Source organism: Macrosteles quadrilineatus, unplaced genomic scaffold (assembly GCF_028750875.1).
Source record: "Macrosteles quadrilineatus isolate MER2022 unplaced genomic scaffold, UCM_ALF_1.0 Scaffold_4__1_contigs__length_99947679, whole genome shotgun sequence".
Classification (NCBI taxonomy): Eukaryota; Metazoa; Arthropoda; class Insecta; order Hemiptera; family Cicadellidae; genus Macrosteles; species Macrosteles quadrilineatus.
Window position 1 is genome coordinate 62,077,712 of NW_026542597.1, and position 25,609 is coordinate 62,103,320.

Here is a 25,609-nt window from a genome sequence, read left to right on the forward strand (position 1 = left end):
TGTTTACATTTTGGTTTTGGCCATGTGAATAATACTTTTTAATGAAACAGCTGTTCATTTTTAAATTGTATTTCAAACAACACAAATTTATTGGGGGTTACTGAATTCTACCAAATAAGTATTTGCAATGTTATTTTCTGATTTTAAAATTGATTTTTTTCTTTATCATGTCATGTTTTGCAATATAACGTTCCATTACGAAATCAGTGGAAAATCCTTTTATCACAGCAATTCTTAAATTACTGTATTTTATTATTGAACTATCTTATATCTATTGTACGGGTTGGTGTCTGCCTTTTTCACCACTATTGCATACATTTCATATTATCATATTATTCTACACATATCAAATATTTATGTAGAAATATCTGCTCTTATCGTGTCTAATACAATCCAAACATAGAAACATTGCCAAAAATGGTACCCATCTTGACAAATTATTTGCACCTGCCTATATTACGGACTTTGGCGCACTGGTTTGGTAGGCCTAACATTATTGAAAATAACACGACATTTTTACTGTAAAATATGGTACAAAGAGAAAATACCATTTAAGCAGCTCCTGTCATGACAGAAAGGTCATTATCTTTTTAAACTAGATCACATAATCCTTTATAAGATACGTTGATTAACAATATGTAAACGTCAATATATACGTATCAGCCAATTTACAGTATTTTTGATTTTTTGAAATGTCCCATTGCTATGTCATTTGCATTATTTGTTGCCAATGAAGCCGCAAGACCATATGAACGAGGAGGCCCCTAACAGTTCAAGAAAAAAAGCCAACTTCACTTCAAGTATTCCACTACACCTAACATTCTGTAGAGAGATTATATTGACAACTTTACGTTATTGATAGGGCTGAGACAACTAACTGACATCCCACATGTCAAGGAATTCCAGCTTTAACAGTAACCCCACAATCAATTTCTCAAAACTATGCTAGAGGGTTCAATCATCGGCACTGAAGTACGATATGAACTGACGCGACGTGACGAAAGAAAATCAATTACACTGTAACGGACATACCTCCCTTTGAAATTAGAATATGTCTTACCAAAAAATATTTTCTTTTCAAATAAAATAATATTACACTGATGAAATCACGGAAGTGTTTAACTACAAAAGATCCACCAATACGATTTTAATACTATTTAAAGGTTCTTCCAAAGGAAGAGATACCAGATACTAATAATAACTCCGATGACGTACGGCATGGGGAATATTTCATTCATTGAATGATCAAAAAAATTTGGCAACTAACGCAATTAATATCATTATTTTTTTACACTTATTACTCTTTAAACAATGCTAAATGCTCAAAATATGTATATTTCACCCAATTTATCGCAGTTAGATGAATTAACGTAAGCCTTGAAAGTAACCGTCGATTTCGACGGGTTTCACCTAGTACTGTTTCTAATGTAATTTGAATGGTGAATGGAACAAGTTTCGTCACTGACGTTTGCATTACTTTCATAAATAAATTCGCAAGAATAATTGATGTAAAGTGGCAATTACACTTCGGGAAACGAATTAGTAAAACAGATGTCAAACTATGTATAGGCCTAGCTTACATTTTTAAAACCGTCCTATTTATTTGGAAATTTCTATCGGCCTAGTGGATACATTTTTGGTTTGTAATAATTCCCACATTTTGGATAAGTTTAAGTCCAATATCTTCTAGAGTTAACCACTCATTAAGTTAAAGTCCCGATTCTATGGAATGTCCCGATCTCGTCGTCTGCTATTCACTTACTTACCAACTTGTTAGTAGCTTACCTATATCGTATCGATGTTTACTATCTCGTATCGATGTTCACTATCTCGTATCAATGTTTACTATCTCGTATCGATGTTCACTATCGAAGAATCTATAGTTTCATTCGATAAGTGTGACCTATAGCATTTACCTGTCACCTTCACGTTTGACCTCCTCCGCCCCTAAAACCACCCTACAATCCGACACTTTGATGATTTATGGCCCTTCTCACGCGAGAACATTGATACACATTCATACAGCGTTCCTTTTCTAACAAAACACTTTGTATATTTTGGGTATTGGGTTTCTCGTTCGCATAGAAGAATGCAATCAGGGCATTCCGACATGTCAGCTTTTCTTACTGCAAATGGTAATAAGTTGACCATATCTGTGACATTCTGTATTCGATTTAATTAGTCAAATGTGATTGTACATTTATGGCTATTTGAAACATATTTTGAAATTTATGTGGAATTAGTTTTGAACGACTCCTCCCAATTAACTAAACATTTTCACCCAAAGGAAAACGTTGTTGGATAAGTTGAACTTGCCTAGGTTTTGAAAACGAAAAATTCTTACCGCACCATAAGCTAAAAAAATGTAGATAATTGCAACACCATTTTGACATTTATTCATTGTAGATTACCGATATCTAATTATTTGCATCGTGATTTGCATACTGAATTTAGACCTTAGATTAACATGTATTTTTTTACCTGTGGACTAATATTTACTTTAAAACATTTTAGGATGAAATTAATTAAGACTATAATGGCTTGATAGGCCTATTAAATTAACTTCATTTATTGCTACCTATTGATAAATATTGCTATTGGGTTGTTTCTAAATTTAAGGTAACAGAACTGTTAAAAGCTAAATTATGAAAATTCTAGGCCTATTGGAGATAAAAAAAAAATAAAATTAAAACTTTTAAATGAAAAAAAGATGTAATATCATACTGACATATTCCAAAGCTAATATATACTAAACGGAGCCTTTAAAATAGTACAGTATTTGTTAGGTGACACATTTAAGTTTGATAGTTTAAGTTTTGATCTAAAATATTTGTTTTGAAATCAGTTCTGTCACAAATTTAAATTTTAATGTTATTCATTTACCTTAAACAATATAAACTCTTAGCTCTAAAACTCATGATTAAATTTTTAAATTGTTCAATGTTGAGTTTTATTTCCAATCATTAAGTTCACTGTTATATCTTTACTGTCTTAATGATATAATTTAATTGTTGATTGAGATAATGAATTGCGTTATAGTTTTAATATACAGTATTTCTTTCTACCTATATTTTTTATACAGCTCTCAGTGGCAAAATCATATTTAAGGAAAAAATAAATATCAATCCGCCTAAATTTTTTCCATACATTTTAACTTGGACACTTTTTAGACGCAAAATCAGTTTAATTATTTTTCCTACAGTCACCCGACAAAGTTGGCTTCCTTGTACTGTTTATAGTACAGAAAGCTGCTAATTGCTGCATATTTATACTTTGCCGTACGGTTTATACTTTGCCGTACGGTTTATACTTTGCCGCACATCAGGATTCCAACGAAACAACACAAAACAACGTGGTTCTATTATGCACGTAATCCGTGCACGCTTGGAAATAGGTTGGCAACACTTGAAGATAATAATACCATGAGCAGCTGATTGACTATTATAACTACGATTTAACCTGTCATTTCGTGTTTATAGTTTAGGTATTTCTGAACTTTCTGGACTTTTCATTTAAACGTTTTTAAAACATTCCTACGATATTAATAAACAAGAAAATACCTTTAAAGCATTTTTTTAGGCGTGGAAACCACTTCAAATTACAAAAACATACGGAACTATATTCTCAAAACGCGGAGCACATTTCTTGCCGAGGAAAAATAGCGGAGTGATACGGACCGCGGGTACTACTTTCTCTAGGGCACCATTTGTGTTGCCAGCTGAACCTAAAACCGTGTTGTATAGTGTTTGAAAGACTAATTATTTATATGCTTTATAGTGACTGTAGGAAAAATATAATGTGTAACACGAGTGAAAAAGGCCTTTGCTGCACTCGAGATCATTCCGCACTCGCCGCTCTCGTGTGCAGCAAAGTGCCATTTTCACCACTAGTTACACAAATAACTATTTCTGTTTTTAGGTAACTGGAAAGAAGAAATTTTACATTAGTTTTCAATAAATCTGACAGTATGTTGCCAATCTGCTGCCTTGAGCTCCCTGGGTTTGCCATCAAGAAACTCCAAGATGCAGGCTTTGTGTATGCTGATGATCTCTTACAGCATGGTGAAGGTAATTATAGTTATCCCTTGGTTATTTGCAAATGCCAATAGGAGAATCTTATCTATGTAAAAATTACTTATCTACTACCGGTTATCTTTAAGTAGACATGTATATGAAAAACGTTCCCATTTTGTGGTGGCACTGAAGAAGCTCTACTTTAAACAGATGGTCTCGGCTGGCGTGTCCTAGGGCTACTATTTCTCTGCGCATTTGCTGATGCGTGTATGCGAGAGTGTGTATGTGTTTTTTTTTTTGTTAGATTTGCATGTACAATATTTTCTTCTTTTATCTGAGACATGTGTTACATATATGTTTATGTTTAATTGCATTAAGTAATCCTATTGTGTATTATTATTTCTATATATTTATGAATGTCAGGTTAAGTATAAGAAAGGGCCATGTGGCCTTAACTTTGCATAAAAAATTAAAGATTTAATTTCATTTATATGAGTATAAAATTTTTATAATACTATCTAATACTCTTGAAGTTTCTAACCTGAAAAAAATTCTTTTATTTTGGTATTCAATCAAATAGTATTAACCAACTGCTTAGAACGAGGTTCTAATAAACTGTCGAAATAGACTTGTGGACCAACAAAATATGAAAATTAAAACTAAACTTTCTCTTTTTTAAACATGAAACCTTCAACGCCTAAGGTAACACCAACGTTTTATATGAACTGTGATGCTTTAAGAGTATATGATATTATACCTGTTTTTGCTTTAGATCTGGATCCAGAAGTAGAGAAACTGTTCAAGTCACATCCAGATATCCAAGATAATCTCAAAAGTTGCTTGAAAAGTCCAAAAAAGATTACTGCACTCACTCTTTTAGAGGTAAGCAAACAAGTTTGTGTTCCAAGTTTAGGGTAAATTTGGATTCTTGTGTTTCATGTGATCCTGGCTAAGAAGTTAAGTTATTCAGGATTTAAGTTGTGTGTGTTACTGTCTGAAAGAATTGAATGGGAACAAACACTGTACAGTATATGTGAATAAAAAAGGCGATTTTTTAAAAACACCTGTCAATTGTAATATCTAACCAACTCATTCAGTAAAGTAATATATACCGTTACAGTTATAAAGTAGGCCTATAGTTATCAAGTACAGTAATAATAGGTGATCGAAGGGAGTTTTAGAGTACAAAAAAAACATTCTTTGTTTACAACATTTTTATAGACAGGAGTACCACAAATTTGGGCCATATGGACATAAGTCCCAAAGTCTAACCATATTAGACAAGGCACCAAGTTCAGTAGCTTTATCAGTAGGACCTAGGCTAATTGGTTTGGCAGGGAGAGCTGGTTGAATCAAGGTACCAAGTCCAGTATCAGTAGGCACTAGTCTAGTTGGTTTGGCAGGGAGAGCTGGTTGGGTCAGTTGGGTGCCCAATAAATTTATAATCCCATTATGATTTCAGGAAGAAGAGAAGTGTGAGAAGATCGTGACATTCAGTTTGAGGCTGGATAATCTTCTGGGAGGAGGAGTCCCTCTTGGCTCTATACTAGAAGTCTGTGGTGCTCCTGGCAGTGGGAAAACTCAGTTGTGGTACAAATACATTTCTTTATCTCTGTTCAGAATTGCAGCACCATTAGTACATTATTATCATTGGGACAGATTTTGCTAGTTTTTTAATGGTTAAAACAAGTAATAGTAGAAGAAAATAGTTGTGTTTGTTTAGTCTATGATTATTATGAATACTGAACAGATTTTTCCTAAGAACCTTGACTAATAAATATGTTGGCGAGGACTTAATATATGGACTAAACTGTGCCACCAAGTGTGCTCCTGTTTAGTTTTTAGTCTATACTTAATTGGGAATGTGCCAGAAAGAACATGCATTTTGCTATATTTTCCTCATCCTTAATGATCTTGTGCCTACCAAAAACATGTAACATAAAGTTTGGATTCTTTTGTTTCTTTGGTCCTGGCTAAGAAATAGTCAGACTCAGGCAGTATCACAGCTACTCAGGTTGTTTAACTCCATTCTACACTCACCCTTCATTCTTATTCAGCTTAAAATATGCTCCGCAGTGTGTGTCACTGTCTTAAAGAATTGAATTGAAACGAATATAAGATACTTGATTCAGGGAAACTTTAAATTATTAAATAGTTATTGGGACTCAAACATAGTTATTGGGATTGATTGGATGGTCAACCATTTTTACTCAACCCTTCTAATTAAAAACTGAAATTGAAATGTTTATTTAATCCAGATGTTGGAAACTGTTTTAGAACTAAACAGTGTAAGTTGTAAACACTCTTCACATTCAGATAGATGACATGTGTTGTTTTAGTCTACAGTTGTGTGTCAGTGTCCAGCTACATCACAGTCTTGGAGGTCTGGGAGGCGAAGCAGTCTATATAGACACAGATGCTGGGTTCTCACCAAACAGACTCTCAGGTACTGTAGATAAAAATTGCAGCAGGACTTTAGCTGCAGATTTAACACTAAGCCGACTTTGTACATACCTTTCATATATCTTCCAAATTGCACACTCCATAGTTGAGGAGTGTAATAGAAAATATTAAAGACCTTTTTTTTTAAGAGGTTGGCGGCCTCTTTTAACCTTGCATTTGCCCGTCCACATAGACTAACCGCTTGTGCGTGGATCGTATACAGCAAAGCAAGGAGTGAGCCGGTACAGTACAAAGGTGATCTGTACTGATAAAATGTTTTCGGCAGTGACCAGGCTCCAAACCCACGACATCGCTGCCTTGGGCACAATGGCCCAAAGTCTGTGACCGTAAGCTATACCGACTGAGCCACGGACTCACTTAACACATTGAGGCTTTATGGATTATACCCAAGTTGTCAGTAAGCTAGCTGAAATAGTAGTTTACGCAACGATTGCGTTAAGTGAGTCTTTACGACACGAGTAGAAAATTTAAGGCACGAGCCTTGGCGAGTGCCTTAAAAACTTCTACGAGTGTCGTAAAGACTATTAACGCGAGTTGCGTACACTACTTTACCTACGACCGTTTTTTAATTACTAACAATCACTAATGATAACTTTTTAGAGAGGTTATGTTTTCGTGTATTGTCATTGCCACTGAAAGTGATGCAACGACTTGTTGTATAATCAGCTGATTTCCTGTAATTACGTGTTTGTTAAACTTCGTTAAATATTACATTGCTAGCAGCATTCTTACCATAAATAATATTGTATCAGGTATAATTCGGCAAATATTTCATTTATTTTTGGACTTCCACCAACTTAATTAAGAATACGCGAGTATCAACATGAACAAGTCGGATCAACAATTAAATTGGTCAACTGATCAGCTGATCAGCTGATTAGTTGACGTTCGAAGCATTACAATTTTAATTCTTTTCTCTCAATACTTGAACCCTCATTGGTCCGTTACCTGTGTGGATATGAGAAAACTATGCGGATATGAAATGAAACTATGCGGATATGAAAGTAAACAGCTGTAAAGTGAAACTTATAAATTCTAAGAACTGGACTGAAATGGCTACTTTAAAAAACGGTTGAAGGTAAAATACATTTCATGTGGCAGGCTAAAAGCAACTTATAGTGATAAATTATCAAACAGATAATTCATTGCCATGATCAGCTTTTTTAGTTTACAAATTCAATGACTAATAGAATCATTACTATAGATTTATGTGGTGGCAGCACTTACCTTTCTTTCACACTTTATGGTTTTCACTAGGGGTAAATTTTTAGTAGTGTAAAGAAGAGCTTTCACACTACATGGTTACGACGATGGCAGAAAACAGTACCATCTTGCAGCCGTTTACTGCTACTAGACCGGACATTTGTCACACCGTGGCTGTCAGTGGTACCTAGTACGTGTAGTTGAATGCAAGCTTTTTCATACTGCACATTTTTTGTCTGAAAGAGAGCCCTCTAGCCAGTGCAAATAGATCAGCTGTTGCAATGTTAATTGTTTATAATCTGACTGTTAATTGGACACTGTTTATGTTTTTTTTGTGATGTTGTAAACACAGTCGTTTTGCTGTACGGTCAGGAACCATGTAATGTGAAAGAAACATAGACACAGCTTAAAACCGTTTTTTTTTTTCAACCGGAAAGAGTTAAGTGACGGAAGGAGCGTAAGTGTCTGAATAAGTTACCTTTTTTATGTTTTGAAATCCAACAGTTGAATTGATTATCCTCGCTATCAACCTTTGAAACAGGCTTATTTCAAACCACTTATCTGAAAGCCAATGTATTATAAGGAATAAGTGGTTCAAATGGTACAAACAAAATTAGTATGGTAAAATTTATACATCTAATGCGCAAATAAATTTAAAAATTATTATTTTTCAGAAATCAGTAAGGAATGCAAAGAACATTGCTGTAATATTGGTAGACAAAATAAGTTGTCTTCTCAATTACTGCAAACTTTAGAAAGTCAATCTTTTGAGCAGTACCACTATATTTCAACACAAGATCACTACCAGTTATTAGGAACTGTTCTCAGTCTAGATGAGTTTATAAAGGATCATCCACAGGTAAAAACAACCAACCTTCCTTGAAATAGGTAGTATACTCAGTGACGTTTATGATTAGTGGTGTGTCAAAAACAAATCTTAAATCTATCAAAATTTATGAAAAGTTTCGGTTTTGAGATGTGATTGACCAGTTTTGAGATTCAAAACTAAAGCGTGATTCAATGAAGTGACTTCATATCCATTTAACTAATAATTGTCAGGAGTTTATTTTTTTCAGTGTTTGTTGTAAAAAAAGTGTTGTAGTGTAAAATGGGGCCAGGAGTCCAATTTTTTCAGTTTTGCTTGGTTAAAAAGTTAGCATAGTTTACAGAAATCAATTTTAGTACGCTGACGTAAAACGCCGTACCTACGCTGTTCTTGGCTCAATTCACTACGTTTATTTCTGTTCTAAAACTGGCTACAAATTTAACAATTGAATGTCTTATCTGCCTTCTGTTGTCTATCTCTTCAATTGTAAAAGATATTAGAAATGAATAATCCTCGTTACTGTGATAAGGACATCCAGAATATCATCCAGAATATTTTTAATTTTCAGATTACAAAGAGTAACAACGTCAAGTTTTATAAATAAGCTAGATTATTGGGCGCCATGTGTTCAATTTCCTAACAGGCTGCAAACCAGTTTTATAATTAACAAATCGTAAGTTGTTAGTACAGAGATACATGATAGAGGTCTTGACTTAGAACCAGTTTATAACTGCAGCCAGTTTGTGCACCAATACAAGTTAACGGTCTCAGTTCTCTAGTAAGGCAACTGCTTAAACACATTCCCATTGTTATCTTTAATTTGAAAAAAAAAAAACTTTATGTAGCCTACGGTATACCAGTCTGAAGATATGGAATAATGAAAAAATGACAAAGAGAATGATAGGTTCAAAAATAAATTCGCAACAAGAAATAAAGAATGAATGTACGTTTCTTTGAGACCAAATATATTTTTAGCCTTTTAGAATTCGGGGCATTAAGGGAATGGAAGGGTTCTGCTTTCTTCTATGCTTAGACATCTATAAAGCATGAAGTAACTTAACTACTAGATAGTGATTTTATACCAACACCCCTCTAAACACTCTTAATCATCTTCCCCATGGATCTCAGATTCTATAGTAGAGGAAAGCTAAGATTGAGACCCTTTGAGTTAAATAAATTGTACCATTACTACTGGTCTACTAGTCTACTCCCCGTCTAAGTTTCTAGTCTATCTAGTCTAAGTTTACTGCACTAGTTCTGTCCCCTCTTTTATTACCAGTTTTATAGACGGGGACAGTAGAGCCGGAAAGCTGCTGGCTGCAAGTACTTCGTCATTTGCTTATGTTTTGATCTATACTAACTGAGGCTGTTCTATTATTTTTGAAATGCCGTTATAATATTTTACTTTTACAGAGAATAAGTCATTGTAAAATTATTCATGGATATAGGAAATAATTAAGATTCTAACTGTAATAAAATACCCCTGCCGCAGCAAACCTGCAGACTAAGCGAATTTCCATTTGCCTGATTATAATTTCACTAAAATATGTTAGAAAATTACACTATTATTAGGTTTGGAGCTATTGTAATAGTTTTTATACAACCATTCAACATGTTATTTGATTATACATTAAAATATATCATTGATTTTGTATCCTAGGTAGCTTAAATAAGTGTTCACAGTCACGAGTTAACAAAACGTACATTTATCAAGCTAAGTAATACAATGCAATTTCGTTTCTAAATTAAATGGTTGGTGTGAAACCATTTTTAAGACATTTTTTAAAAACCAACATCGTCACAAGTTTACAAGCTGGGTATTTTACATGTAGTGTAAGCCAACCCAGTTTACCCCGCTGCACTTGGTTGATAACTTCTGTTGAAGAGGCTGTAGAAAATGTTAGAGACTCTCATCGCCTTTTTAACAAAGATGGTAAATTATCTAAACGTACCCCATGGCCAGTTCTAGTTAGACATTGTTCTGCGGTAAGCGAACGATATTCTGGCGCCCCCCGTTTAAAAACAGATTTAGTAGTAAGGATTATATTTGGTTTCATTTTAAAATATGTGTCAATGAACATATGAACATCTGAAACGAGCAAAGTATGAATTAAATTTACTAGCGGGATTTTAACTTTTGTCCTAGCCAAAAACCCTTTTTCTTTTTTATTGTTCTGTTGTGGTCCTGTTGCTTGGAAAATTACCCCGTGTAGTGTGTAACCTAGCCAATACACAGCTGAAATAGTGAAATGAACGATGATTGAAGGACTTGTATTGAAGAGCAACACTGATTCCCACAGTTCTCTTTCAGATTTATTCAATAATGCAATGTTTTCTCTCATCCAGGTGAAACTCATAATCATTGACAGTCTTGCTTTTCCTTTCCTTCACCTGAGTGATATGCTGAAACGAACTGTCACAATATGTAAAATGCTAAAATATCTGGAAGATCTTGCTCAACGCTACAAATTGGCGGTAAGTGTGTTTTTGATTGTGACTTGTGCAGGGAGTTTGTAAGGGTAAGTTCAGAGGGTTTTAGAGTAAAAAAAATAGTTTGATTTGTAAATTCTATATAGGGTGTATTAACTATTTAAGATATTTGATTGTGTGTGAGGTAAAATTATTTTTTTTTATTATTATAAACAGAGTTTGAGCTTCCTCCAGGACTATGTTGATAAATTACAATATCATTGAAAAATTATATCAATTAAAAAAAATATAGCCTATACTCTTGATATCCTATGTCTATTTCTTCTGCAAGTTAAAGAGGAATAAATTAACATTATAACCTCTTCATTTACACCACCAGAATTCTACAGATTACCCAAATAAAACCAATATTACTATAGATATTCTTGAATCTGTACTTTCCTTTTTCGTCATGAAAAAATTATGCTTAGAACGTACCAAGAACTAAAACACTACTTGAACCTTGTACTATTTACTGTAGACTAACCAACTCAAGGGAGTATGTTTAATAGATTTTACCTTCGTCCTCTTCTACAATAGAGATCAAGGAATTGTAATATTTTCTTCATTTTCAGTGTAGTATTTATATATGCAAAGATTTTGTACCAATTAATATCTTTTCTATAGGTTGAATAATTTAGTAGTTTCTTTTTATTTCCATTATTTCTATTTTGTATTGTACGTGTATTTAACTCCTTGTTCGTATTAAATTTATTAACAGCTTAGGTGTAAGAAAGGGCCATTTGGACTTGACTTTCAAAGTCAAAGTCCTATATTAACCTAGATTTAACAATACACATTGCATTGGCCAAAAGTCAAGAAATTACAATTATTACAGATTAATTAACTATAGTAAATACATACTGTATATACAAATGGTTTGGTTGTGATGTTTAATAATGTTAAAGACTACCAGCAAATTCCCGGACGCTGTTGCAGACCTTATTTATCAAGATGGACAACTTAACACATTTCCTGAATTTTCCAATGTCCTGTACGGATTTCAAAGGGAGAGGGAGGTCATTAAAAAGTTTTACTGCATTGAAGTGGAAGTTTTTTTTTAAGAAAGTGGTTGAGTGTCGTGATACTGAAAGATTGAAATTATTGTTGCGGAGAGGATAACTATGGATACTTGGAGAGCTATGATGATTGGGTTTTCTTAATAAATGATAATGTTTCTAAAATGTAAATGGAAGGGAAAGTTTAGAACTATGTGATCTGAAGACATCTTTGCAGGATTGACGACGGTGAAGGGAAAAAACAGTTTGTAGAGCCTTTTTTTGGAGCTTAAATATGAACTGAGTCCATTGGCTTTCACGCCCCCAGACAGGTACAGCATATGTCAGATAAGGATAAACAAGTCCATAGTAGGCTGTCAAGAGAACCTCGGACGAAACGGTATGTTTAAGAGTGCGGAGCATGAAAATCCCTACAGATATCTTGTTTGAAATGTGATCAATATTCTTGTGAAATTTTAGGTTCTCGTCAAGAAGGTACTTAACATCTGGGGAGGGGCAAATAGTGGTATCATCAAGAAGAACGTGTATGTCAGTGTCAGTGGATGTGCGATGCTGAGAAATGCTAAATTGAAGGAGTGTGGCTTTGTTGGCATTCAAGCAAGAGATTAGTTGATTATCCTCATACCACTGAAGCAGGCAGTTGGATTCAAGAAATAAGGTCTGTTCTAAGGCCAGCATACTAGGATTTGAAATGTTGATAGAAGTGTCATCGGCAAATAGGCAAAGGTAATTGCTAGATTCAAGCTGGATGGAACATCATTTATGAAGATGAGGAAGAGAATCGGACCCAAGACGGAACCCTAATGGGGCACACCTCTGCTGACTGGGGCTTCTGAAGAGGAAGTGGTTCTACAAGTAGCCACTTTTATTTACAGCTAGTATCGTAACAAACTGTTGACTGTCTTTCAGGTAGCCTACGAAGAAAACCAGGCATGAGCGATTCCTCTAATACCCAGATCATTCATTTTGCTCAATAGTATGTCATGGTTCACGAGGTCAAATGCTTTGCTAAAATTAAATAACATCCCTGCTACTTACTTGCTGACGTTAATCCATATCCCTCACCATTCTGTTTATGAGACCAAGCATCAAGGCCGTAGCCAGGACAAACTTTTGGGGGGGGGGGGGAGTCAGGTCAGGGGTGTGGAACACCCCCCCAATACGAGAGGGGGGTCTGGGGGTCCTCCCCCGGAAAATGTTTTATATTATTTTTAAAGTAGTTTAGTGACTTTTTAACGCCTAACTGTCTCTAATCCTAAAAAAAAACTACCGTTTAACCTGTTGTTTGTCATAAGCAAGTATAAATTTACAAATTATGACAAATTATAAAAAAATATGACGATTGCATTCATAAATTTGTAACCATACTCTAGGCTACGGCCATATCCTCCTAAACACGTTTGGTACTTTCTTCAGCCCCTTGAAGCCCCCTCCCCTTGGAACCACCACTGGGTCAGGTCATGACTGTGGGTAACAGATTTAAAAACTTTCATTCAAACACCAATTCCCATGATTATTTCTAAAATGTTGATATAGTTACATAGGCCTATGTACAATATTACAGGAAGATAAAACTGTTTTGTTTGAGTAAAGTATTTTTGTTGAACCTTCGTAGTTTTATTACCTCTTTAATAGATCAGGTTTATTAATAGAATTATTATATGAAATATGAATAGTTACTGTAAAACATAATAAAATATAAAATATAATCCTCCGTTGTGGTTTCTAATTTAACTTACACTTTTTATTAAACCTACTGTCGGGTCAAAAAGTATAGATACTCGAGTTTGAGCTTTTATTGCAACGTAACCAGTAGACGTAGAAAAATACAAGTTACATCATAATTTTAAGAATTTATTTCTGCGTTTATGTGTGTTGGTTTCAAATTTTTTATTCAGTTTCAACTCAGCCTTTCAGCGGGTTGAATGAAAAAAGTACAGGTTTTTCGGCGCTTTACCAACAACGGGCGACTTTAACATTTTATAACAAACAAACTACTTATCTAATCGTCATGAAACTTTTATAGCTTTTAGAACATATACTTATAAAGCATATTTATAAGTTTTAGCATTTTTCGTCAATAAATAAAAATTCTGTTATGGTGTTTGTAAAGGCGTTTTATTTCAGGGACGGGACAAGTTAGAAACTCCGATGAAAGCTTAAAATAAAGCTCTTAAAAAGATACAAATGAAAAGTTGAGTTGCACATTAGCTAAGTGGTCTTTAATAATTAAAATGGACGTATAATCAAAGCTTTTCTGAAACGCAATAGTGCGTGAAATTTGTAGGTACCGCTATCGATCCGCAGGCAGGGAGTTCTCCCTGCCCAGGACCGGTTTTGGCAGCACGGACGCTCGAACGATGAATCATACATACCCCACGAGGTTATCTGCCTACGAACCACCCTTACTCCACTCCTACCACTGAGTCATACATAATTACATACATTCCATCCCTGCAATGTTATACATATTATACATTGTGGTCTAGACATATTTTCCTCAGCCTGTCTGTGTTATTCGTTGTAGTCAAGATGCTCAGAGCACCACATTTATCAGAAGGTGAAACCTACTGTGATTTTAAAGGCGATATGTTTTGTTCTTTTGGAGTCAAGTGTAATGACAAGCGATGTAATGACAAGTGATGTTCGTCGGTTTGATCCGTGCTGCCAAAACCGGTCCTGTTAATTAAGTGTTAATTTTTACTACTAAATTTCGGGATTTCGGGGGGGGGGGGTTTGACCCCCTAACCCTCCCTGGCTACGGCCTTGCCAAGCATGGCACTGGTTGTCGATCTGTTTTTTCTAAATCCGTGCTGGTTTTCATATAAAATATTTTGGGACTCTAGGAAACTCCATAATCTATTAACAACTGCTTTCTCAAATAGGTACTTTACTAATGGTTGGTATTCAATTGATTGGCCTGTATAATTAAATCATTTACTTTCCTTAAGGATATCACTGGATTCATTTACTAAATAATACTTGAGTATGTTTAATCTATGACTTAGGGAAAATTGTGTAAGTTACGCCTCAGTTGTTATAAACAGTTGCATGATAACACAATTGAGCCTTCCCAACTTAGTTCTTTACAGAGATGAAAAAACAGCTGACTGCTTAAAAAATTAACCGGGCTTATTTTGAGGTTATGTTATGTTCAGTTAAATTGAATTTCACGTTTACCGCTACGTCAATTTTTAATTTAAACAACTGTGGTGCTAAGGGTTTCGCTTCAGAGAAGCTAGCATATAATTTTATTTAATTTGTATTCTTGCTCTATTATATAACTCTTAATAACTGTCCATACAACTGTTTTTTGGATATTTTAGCCTACTTACCTCAAGGAAGGGTTATGCTAGAAACATAACCTACAACTAGCATAAGTGTAAAATCATAATTTTTACTAATTATCGTCATGTATTCTACAATTTTCAAGCGCTTTAAGAAAAGTCCAATTAAGATTGGAACTCACAATGGCGTATTTCATTGTGATGAGGTTTTGGGAACTTACATGTTACAGCTATTGTTTCCTGACTCAAATATTGTTAGATCGCGCGATGATAACGTGTTAAAAGATTGTGACATAGTTATTGATGTTGGCAATGAATATGATCCAGAAAAATGCCGATTTGACCACCATCAAAAAGGTTTCAATGAAAGCATGAGTTCTATCATCCCAGGTAAACAGTGGACCACAAAGTTGAGCAGTGCCGGACTAGTTTATTGCCACTTTGGAAAGGACATTATCAAGAAAATTTTAGGTGATAGTACAAGCCTAGATGAAGTTGAAGCTGTCTTTGATCATGTGTATGAGAATTTCATTCAAGAAATTGATGGAATTGATAATGGCATCCCTATGTTCGATGGTGAGCCTAAGTATCGGATTACAACCAATTTGAGTAGCCGATGTCACCAGTTTAACAAGCAATGGAACACTCCTGACAGTGAATATGACGAAGAAGCATCGTTCTCTGAGGCTCAGAAATATGTTGGAAGTGAGTTTATTAGCAAAGTAAACAGAGCAAGTACAATTTGGTGGCCAGCAAGAAGTATGGTAGCTAATGCTATTGCAAAGCGATTTAGTGTTGATCCGAGTGGGCAAATCATTGAATTGGAGGGACATTGCCCTTGGAAGGAGCATTTTTTCAATCTTGAGAAAGAATTGAGCATTGAAAATCCCATCTTGTTTGTAATTTTTTCTGATAGTCACCGAAATTGGAGATGTCAAGCAGTATCAGTCAATGCTGGAAGTTATGTATGCCGCCAGTTTCTTCATCATGAATGGCAAGGATTACGTGATGAGGAGTTGTCCAAAATCGCTGGGATTGAAGGATGTATATTTGTTCATCACTCTGGGTTTATTGGTGGCAACAAGAGTAGAGATGGGGCTTTGAAAATGGCACTCAAAACTATTGAGTTGAATAAATCATCAGAATTATAACTCGATAGGGTACCGGTAAGTTATTTTTTAGTGCTGACTTTGTGATATTCTCACAACATTATTTGGCTGCATTAATAGGCCTAATCATAGCATAGTTCCGGTACCCCTAGCCTAAATACAGATTTAGTCTTTGATTTAAAGTTTGTCTCATAAAATCTTTAAGCCAGTTTCTAAAAAAAAGAATTTAAGCATGAGTATGCCTTAACAAGTTAAGTTAAGTTAAATGTAGACCTAAATTATTTAAACTGAGTACGGTAACTCGAATTTCAATAGTAACCTAGGCTACCTTTTAAAACCGCAAAGTGTCAATGTTCAAAGACCAACAAGATAGGCCTTTACTTAAGTTATTGGTCATAATGAAAAACCCAACAAACTAAAATATTAAGGTAACATAGGCTAAGTTAAGTTAGCTTAGAACTTAACTCTGTAGTCTATATTTTACAACTCACCTGGTGGAGTAGTTTAGGACTAACTTAAATTAATATGCTAGAGTGTCAAGTTTAATTGAGCGTTAGGCATAGCTGTTAATTCAATTCAGACTTGGACAGGTGGTCCTGTAATCCAGCTACTAGGAGGTCACAAATTGTGGATATTTATAGGTATGCACTGTGGATGCGATACTCCCTGGTGTGGATTAACGTCTGCACTAGTGAGTACTACGACTATCCGCAGTACTATCTCGATAATTAGACCAATTCGTATATAGCCCTACCAAGGCACCTAAAAATGTGGTTCGGATTCCACTATAAACTGTAGGCCCCTTAGTTGCCATTAGGTGTATGGGCTATTAATTAATAGCTGTGTAAGGAATGTCGGCCTTAGTCACTAACAAGACTACAAGATCGCCCCACTCATCCTACACTCATCTCCATTCATACTTGGCTTAAAATACCTACTTTGTATGGTCGCCATTTAATAAGAAAGTATTAAAGTACATTTTTAAATAGTGTAAAAAATTTCACGGCTGAACACCAGTGACAAATGTACAGTTGGCCTGATTCTGAATTTCACATCTTTAGAAGAATAGATACCTTGGCTAAGACTAGAAGTACCTATTGATAAACTATTAAGGTAGGCCTATAAGTTAGGTTGGCCTACAAGTCTCCTTTCTACCGGTACTTGCTATGTATTATTTGAATACAAGTTGGTTTACGTAGTCTGTCCTACTGTAAACTGGATATTTAATGTACAATTACATTTACCAAATGTGTCTGTTATAGGTTGTTGTTACAAACCACTTGACAACTCGCATTTCCCGTGGAGAAGACCAGCTTGTACCAGCCCTCGGAGAATGTCTTGGCCATTTAGTAAACAACAGACTAATTCTTGGTTTCTTGCCATCAACATCTCAATTTGCTGGAGTCATTTTCAAAAGCCCCAATCTGCAGAACAGTTCCGCTGAATTTAAGGTTGGTAGGCTATGGAATTGTTGCTAGTAAACTTTACTTTCATATACGGTAATCTTACTGAGACACATTTATATTAGCCTATATTCCCATGTAATTAATTATATAAGCTAACTGTAGGGTAGACCTGGACTGTTACTCCCCACTTGGGTTCTTAATTTTTTTAAATAATGTTTAGAACGTCTACTCTACTTAATACAAAAAAGTTATTTTTTGCTGCCCAAACGCTCATTTTCAGCTATCTAAGAGCTCTACCTAGGCATTCGTTACGGTAAGGTAAAAATCTATAACAAAGAATGAGCTGTACTTTTTGTTTATTGTAAAAAGTTTGTAAATTTCATTGTGAAACCTTTAAATGAGGGTTGATTCTGATCCTTGATTCAAGAAAACTGTTGATACAACTATATTTTGAAGAATTGTTAATTCTCTTACCGGTACTTTGTGACTTTGAATTAGCAGTGAAATTATGACTATCCACTGCTGTCGGGCCAAGCCAGAGAAATCCTGTGATTGCAATGACATCTAAAATTTTTTATTGGCCTTGCCTAAATTTCACATCGTACAGCTCTTGGAATTTCTTTAATATTCCAAGAACCCTGCTTAAAAAAAGTTAAAATTATTAAAATACCAAAATAAGTGATTAGTGACTTCTCAAATCTTCGTATTCCTGAATTTAAATAATGAAATGAAAAATGTCTATGCGAGAGAGAAATTTAGGACTAGCAAGTCATTTCCAAACACTTAACTTCTAAAACATAAATAATACTATTCATAAATATTCAGTTAATATTCAGTTAACCCATTCTGATATCATTTAAACGATTAAATTGTTTCATTCCATCTTAAAACTTTTTGTGAGTATAATAATAGACATAATAATAGTATAATAATAGTTCATTTAAAAGCATTTTGTTTGTAGTGTTGTGTAACATTATGATAATTATTAAATATATTAATGTGATAAAGGCACAATAGTTACGTCAGCGTGTAAAAATTATTATAAGCTCTAGCCACAAAATTAGATTAGGCCTAGTGTGCATTCATTACCATGTCATCATCTTCAATCTGTGATTGTGGTGTCCCAATGTACTGAGAGAAATCATTACTTCTGCAATTTCTGCAAAATCATGGATTTATCCAAGAGGAGTGGAGGAGACATTATCTTTTTTCTGGGGTGTCTAAGAAATAATTTAAAAATCTTCATTGGTGAAAGAGATATACATCATCTCTTGCTGTCAAGGGGACATCTTAATCATCTTCTGCAATCGTGAAGATATCAGTATCAGGAGTTTTCTTCCTTCATGCAACATTTACTGATCCTTTCTGCGATTTCAAAAATAAAAGCTTATTGTACCGAAAACCGATACTTGCTTTGTTTGGCCTTCCTCTCGTACCATGCCCCTAACATAATTAGTGTCATTAGCAAATATACTAAAAAATACTGTAGAATGGCATATAGTAAGGCAACACCAAAAAAATACTGGCCCCAGCTTAATATTCATCTTGCAGACTGCAGTAAGTTACCTTTCACCTGAACAATTGTCTGTCATCCAGTGGCGGTTCCAGAGAGGGGGCCATAGGGGCCATGGCCCCCCCCCCCCCCCCCCCGAGAATCAGTTATTTTTTTATTTTTTTCAAGCTTTATAATTTGAAAAATTGACTTAAAAATTGCCGCGCACATCCCCGTTTCCCACCATCCTATGCCTTCCTCACGTCAGTGCGTCAGTCATACAGAACATACTACTACTAGTACAGGTAAAATAGAGTTTTATAAACAACAAAATTTGTACATTCATGAAATTTCACCTGTGAGTTACTAATAATATGAGAAATGAAGATCCGATGAGTCCCCAAAATTTTGGGCGTGCTAAGGCCCTTTTTGGGGCCCTTTTTGTTCCGAAGGGCCCTTAATCCTGAATAATTTTGTTTTTACGTTTAAGGTCGTGTGAGGTGTGGTTTTCGATGGTTTTAGTTATTTTAAATCGATTGGGACTAGTTTTATGTGTATTAAACCACTCCGTACAGGGTGTTTAGAAATATTAACTACTTTTTACAATATTTAAACATTTATTCATAAAGTGATAAAATTAGTTACTTCCATGCATGCTCTATATAAAAAGGGATTATTGAAAATAACTGTAATTCTTTACTATATAAGAGAGAAGGATCTCAAGGAGTAAGAGAAAATATTAAATACCCCGTCACAGCAAACCTGCAGACTAAGCTAATTTTAATTTGTCCGATTTTCAATTAAATCTAATAGTTTTTTGAAAGAAGGGTCTAATAGTTTAATGAATACTTAGGTTTGCTGCTACAAGGAGGCTAATAAAGTGTGTTAATAGTAAAATCTTAACAGCCTAGTATAAAACAAATACCACTCCATACAGGGTGTTTCGAAATATTATTACTTTTTACGATATTTAAACATTTATTCATAAAGTGAAAAAAATTAGTTACCTCCATGCTCTATATAAAAGGGGATTATTGAAAATAACTGCAATTCTTTACTATATAAGAGGGAAGGATCACAAGGAGTAAGAGAAAATATTAAATACCCCCGTCACAGCAAACCTGCAGACTAAGCGAATTTTAATTTTACTTACTTGATTTTCAATTAAATCTAAAATAGCGTTGCGTTTAATGATAACCTAGGTTAGCTGCTACAAGGCGGCTAATAAAGTGTGTTTATAGTAAAATATTAAAAGCCTAGTATAAAACAAATAAATTTGACAAGTTTGATCAAAATATATCTATTAACAAACAAACAAAATCATTGTACACTATTCTACATAAGAATGACATGGGAATTTTAAATTTACAATTTTAGTATTTTCATCCGTAACTAATAACCATACAAAAAAACGTTAATATACTAAATTATTTGTTTTTTAGCTATTTAAAATGTTCTAGAGAAAAATTGGGAAACTTTGTGTTTTGAGGGTAAAGTAAATAAGAAAACCCAATTTTTACCCCATAAACCTCGTTCCCATTGTTCAGGACAAAAATGCTTGTGCCGACAATGCTGCTCTGATGTCTTAGTGCTGTCCTGGTCGTCATAACCACGAAAGATAACTGTACTTGGATTGATTGAAAATAAGTTTGAGGAACTTAAGATACAAGTTGCAAACGTCAGTATGTATGAAAGGTGTTTTTGCACCACATTGTTCATGCTTTAAGATTGGTGTTGCCTGTTCTGCAATATGCAAGGTTTTAGGTTTGTAAAGGGGAATCCTGCTTGAACACCAACTTGGACAAAATCAGTAAAGATGGACAAGTTTCTAAGAATAATAAAATTTTTAATGAGTCGTCTGAGAATAATTATTGTGATAATGAAATTGTAAAGAGAGATACTACATAAATTGTAGAAAAATAGCTTTAGTTTAAGTACTTCATTTTAATATGTAATGTAAGGTTATATACAAATGCAATTGTTTTAATTTTTAATAAATGTAAAAAAATAACTTAAATACTACCTTAGAAAAATACATATCAATTTGAAATTGGTCTTAATAGATTTGCATAATAAACACGTTGAAAGATTATTCACACCACCTTAAAAGTTGAAATTTTTGCTTAGTAACCTATGTTATCATGTTATAGTGTGAAACTTCATCCATCCCCTTTTAGCGAACATCCCATTTAGGAGATAAGCTATTACCGAAGGTCTCATGGTAAAACATAGACCCGAAACCGATTTACGTTTTCATTTCGATGGCCCCAGAAGCCTAAAGCACCATCTACTCAAAATAGTATATATGTGTTTATATCCATATATAATATAATATATCCATGTTATATACGTGTCCATAAACATGATAACTCGAGTAATTTAGGTTCAATTTTAACGAAACCGGCATAATCGGTCCATGGAACAGGGTTTTATGTGGTAAAAATATGTAATCTTTGACCCTCAAAAGACAAAGTTTCCCAATTTTTCTCTACAGCATTTTAAAGAGCTCAAAGAAAACAAATAATTTAGTATATTAACGTGTTTTGTAAGTGTGTTAGTTACGAATAAAATTCAAAAATAGTAAATTTAAAATTCCATGTTATTCTTAAGGAGATTAGTGTAAAATGATTTTGTTTGTTTGTTTATAGATATGTCTTAGTAAAACTTGTCAAATTTATTTGTTTTATACTAGGCTATTAAGATGTTACTATAAACACACTTTATTAGCCTCCTTGTAGCAGCAAACCTAAGTATTCATTAAACTATTAGACCTCATTTCATTAAACTATTAGATTTAATTGAAAATCGGGCAAATTAAAATTCGCTTAGTCTGCAGGTTTGCTGTGACTGGGGTATTTAATATTTTCTCTTACTCCTTGAGATCCTTCCCTCTTATATAGTAAAGAATTAGTTATTTTCAATAATCCCCTTTTATATAGAGCATGCATGGAGGTAACTAATTTTATCACTTTATGAATAAATGTTTAAATATCGTAAAAAGTAATAATATTTCTAAACACCCTGTACGGAGTGGTTTAATACACATAAAACTAGTCCCAATCGATTTAAAATAACTAAAACCATCGAAAACCACACCTCACACGACCTTAAACGTAAAAACAAAATTATTCAGGATTAAGGGCCCTTCGGAACAAAAAGGGCCCCAAAAAGGGCCTTAGCACGCCCAAAATTTTGGGGACTCATCGGATCTTCATTTCTCATATTATTAGTAACTCACAGGTGAAATTTCATGAATGTACAAATTTTGTTGTTTATATGGAGTGTTTTTGTATTATTTTACCTGTACTATACCCACCATAAAAAAATGCGGCTCAGTAGTCAGTTGAGTATTTGTTTTGTTACGTTTTTTTTATAAGTAACACAGTTTTATAAGATTCAACATATGTGCATCCCTCCACTTAAGCACAAGCACATGACAAAATTATAATGGTAAGTAATGGAAGCGTTTAAGGCTTAAGCTTTGCTTAGCTGTTTTCTAAGTTAGGTTAGTCTAGACTCATGATTGAGCAACCGCCATTACAGTACTACGAGTGCGACGTTGCCGATGTCTACCTGACTACCACACTGTCGTTTCTACAGAGTATTCACTCACGTAGACATGTGCGTTCGAGTGTATACCTCATCAACGTCGCAGTGTTGCATGCTCACCCGCCTGGCTGGGAAATGTAGTACAGATACCATCTATATTATAACTTAATACGGAGTACGCTTAATCTAATACTCCCCTGGATACTGGTGCGCTGTGTGGTGGAAAAACAGGACGTGCCCACCATTCAAAATGGTGGGATACTGAGGCCGGCGCCACCAGCGGGTCGTATGGACCTCTCTCTTTTACACAAACATACCTTTGCTACACTTATTTTTTAAAATAAAGATTTCAAATTTATATATTTTTAGACAGTGCTTATTACTGTGTAGCTAGTTAGAACCTTAACTTATTTTTTTTATAGTTTATTTAGGCAAATTAAGATTGATGGTCGATTTTTAACAGCACTAAAAACGTCAAAAATGTATTAAGCGGAGAACTTTTTTATTTTCCGAAACAATCATTGTTAAAGGAATACAATGCGCGTCGACATCATGAAACTAAACATTTAAAAATAGATAGGTGAAATAACAGGGCCGGTAAGAACAGAAAAAGGTTTATGAATGGTTTAAGGAAGTTTTGCATTTAAACTCTCCCTTTCAGATTACAAGAGATTTAACTTTTTCTTTGTCAGAGTGCTTAAAATCGATTTTGTAAGTATAACTTTTCCAAAATTTCCCGGACCCCCTCCCACAATGGGGGGTATTCCATACCCCCCAAACCCCCCAGAGGTTGTGGCCATGCTGGCCTAGAATTAAAATAGCCCCACACCCTCGATAGAATGGCCCCCTCCGAAAATTAGCCCTGGACCCGCCCTTGCTGTCATCCACCTTTACCAATTGCCGTCAGCATAGAGAGAATCGATTCTTACTTTATATTGGCAAGAACAAGACGTTTATCTCAGATTCAACAGTAGTTGTTGGCAGGTTATGCGGTTAACCCCCTAATATAAAGGCAATGTTAAACCGATTTTCACACAGATGGGTACACTTGATTGAAAGTCAAATGGAGGAAGGTTCGTAATTATGTGAATGTTAGCCCACAGACAGTACCAAGAGTATTTCACAATCCAGATGAAGCAGTGCTGTCTAGATATTAGAAGCTAAGGTCAAATTTGTAACAACAGGACTTCACTGTTTCTGCAAATTTGTTATACATTTTTATTAATTTACATAATTTACACTGGCCCCCTTTACTGAATATATTTTAACACGTTCGCTACTGCGCGTCGCATATATGCGACGCCGCGGTCATTGCCACAGACCGAGGTATACATTTGAATCTTACACATAGACCGGCTGTAACTTGGATAACAGTACACACAGACCACGGGCGAAAACCTGTAAAACAGTGATCATTTACATTGTAATACGCTACAATCGTGTTTGTAAATAAATTATTCTTGTTTTTTTGTATTTTTTATAACCTTTAGTAATGTTGCATATTTGCGACGCCCGGTCTACAGCGAAGACAATAGTGAAAATTATCATAGTTTTCTTGAAATAGACTAAACGTCGCATATATGCGACAGTTCATTTTTTTGTGTTTTAAGGTGAAAGTCAGTAAAAAAATAAACAGATTATTCAAGAACAGTTTATAACTGAACAAATGTAAAAGCTACATAGGATAATGCAGCATACTGCATACATACATACAGTGATGCAGAAAAGTGAAGACCAGTTTTTCCAACTATTATATGATGTCACCAATCATCATATCCACAGACCAAGCGACGCAGTTGTGTGTCAGACATCTCTGTAGACCACTGCAGGGAATTCAGTGCCTTCAAATAGACCACTACAAAGATATAAGAACTTTAATAACATTAGAACCCCGACGCAAATATGCGTCGGCTCGGGAGACTAGCCGTCGCATATATGCGACGGCAGTCTATGGGTGGAAACCGGCCGTCGCATATGTGCGTCGCTGGTCCATGTGAATGGAAAATTTCGTACTATTGCAGTAGCAAACGTTTTAAATTACAATTGGTTATTAGCAGCATAGCATGGTTTAAAAATAGACCTTTAGTAGATTTGTCATCTTTATGGATCAAAGAAGACAATTATGGAAGATCGTGGAAGACAATTCTATTGTTAGCTCCAGGCCACTAGGATCCTGGTTTGTTTATTGTTACTTGAGCTGTTGAAATACTCAACCAAATAAAACAACCTAATCATAAACAATAACTCAGAGAAACACAAATCATGAAATTAACCCTAAAACAATAGTAACCATATTTTGTCGACACTAGCTCCCAATGTTACCAACATGAAGGAGGTTAAAAAATGAGCTTCAAATGTTACAATGGGATGAGAAGTATTTATATTATTTAGTGTATGGTAGCAGGTACCATAAGCCTAAATGAATGTTTTTAACCAAGGACCAGGTACATCAGACTGTCCATCCCTACCATTCCTTTCCATATGAAACCTTTATTTTTGTCCAGGTACAATATTTCCACAGTAACAGCCATGCCTATTATAAAGCTATGCAATAAACCAGCTCTACTGTGCCATCTTATCTTCCTTCTGTTTGTTTTAAGCTTTTCTTTGTTTGTTTCAGGTCACCCGAGGTGGCATAAGAGACATCTGATCTGCTAAGGTTTTATAAATCAGTTCTATTTTAACTCTAAAACAAAGGAAAAGTTTAAGTTTAAAATATTTAAAAATTTTGCTGTGTTTAGGTTTTCCCAAAATGTTATAGAATGATGAAGTT

General features: G+C 34.6%; 1 protein-coding gene across 1 annotated transcript; it reads left to right on the forward strand.

Moving 5' to 3' along the window:
• Window positions 1-3,967: 3,967 nt before the first annotated feature.
• Window positions 3,968-25,609, forward strand: LOC128992976 (DNA repair protein RAD51 homolog 3-like). The gene is made up of 8 exons (XM_054416724.1): window positions 3,968-4,067; window positions 4,786-4,895; window positions 5,476-5,603; window positions 6,353-6,459; window positions 8,354-8,538; window positions 10,852-10,980; window positions 17,652-17,840; window positions 25,457-25,609. The coding sequence occupies exons 1-8, from the start codon at window positions 3,968-3,970 to the stop codon at window positions 25,484-25,486; spliced, it is 978 nt and encodes a 325-aa protein (XP_054272699.1). The 3' UTR covers window positions 25,487-25,609.

Bases quoted from the DNA above. Each gene is read 5' to 3' on its own strand.
- LOC128992976 (XM_054416724.1), top strand. From the start codon at position 3,968: ATGTTGCCAATCTGCTGCCTTGAGCTCCCTGGGTTTGCCATCAAGAAA. The intron at 6,460-8,353 runs GTACTGTAGATA...ATTATTTTTCAG, and splicing joins CTCACCAAACAGACTCTCAG to AAATCAGTAAGGAATGCAAA. The intron at 17,841-25,456 runs GTTGGTAGGCTA...TGTTTGTTTCAG, and splicing joins ACAGTTCCGCTGAATTTAAG to GTCACCCGAGGTGGCATAAG.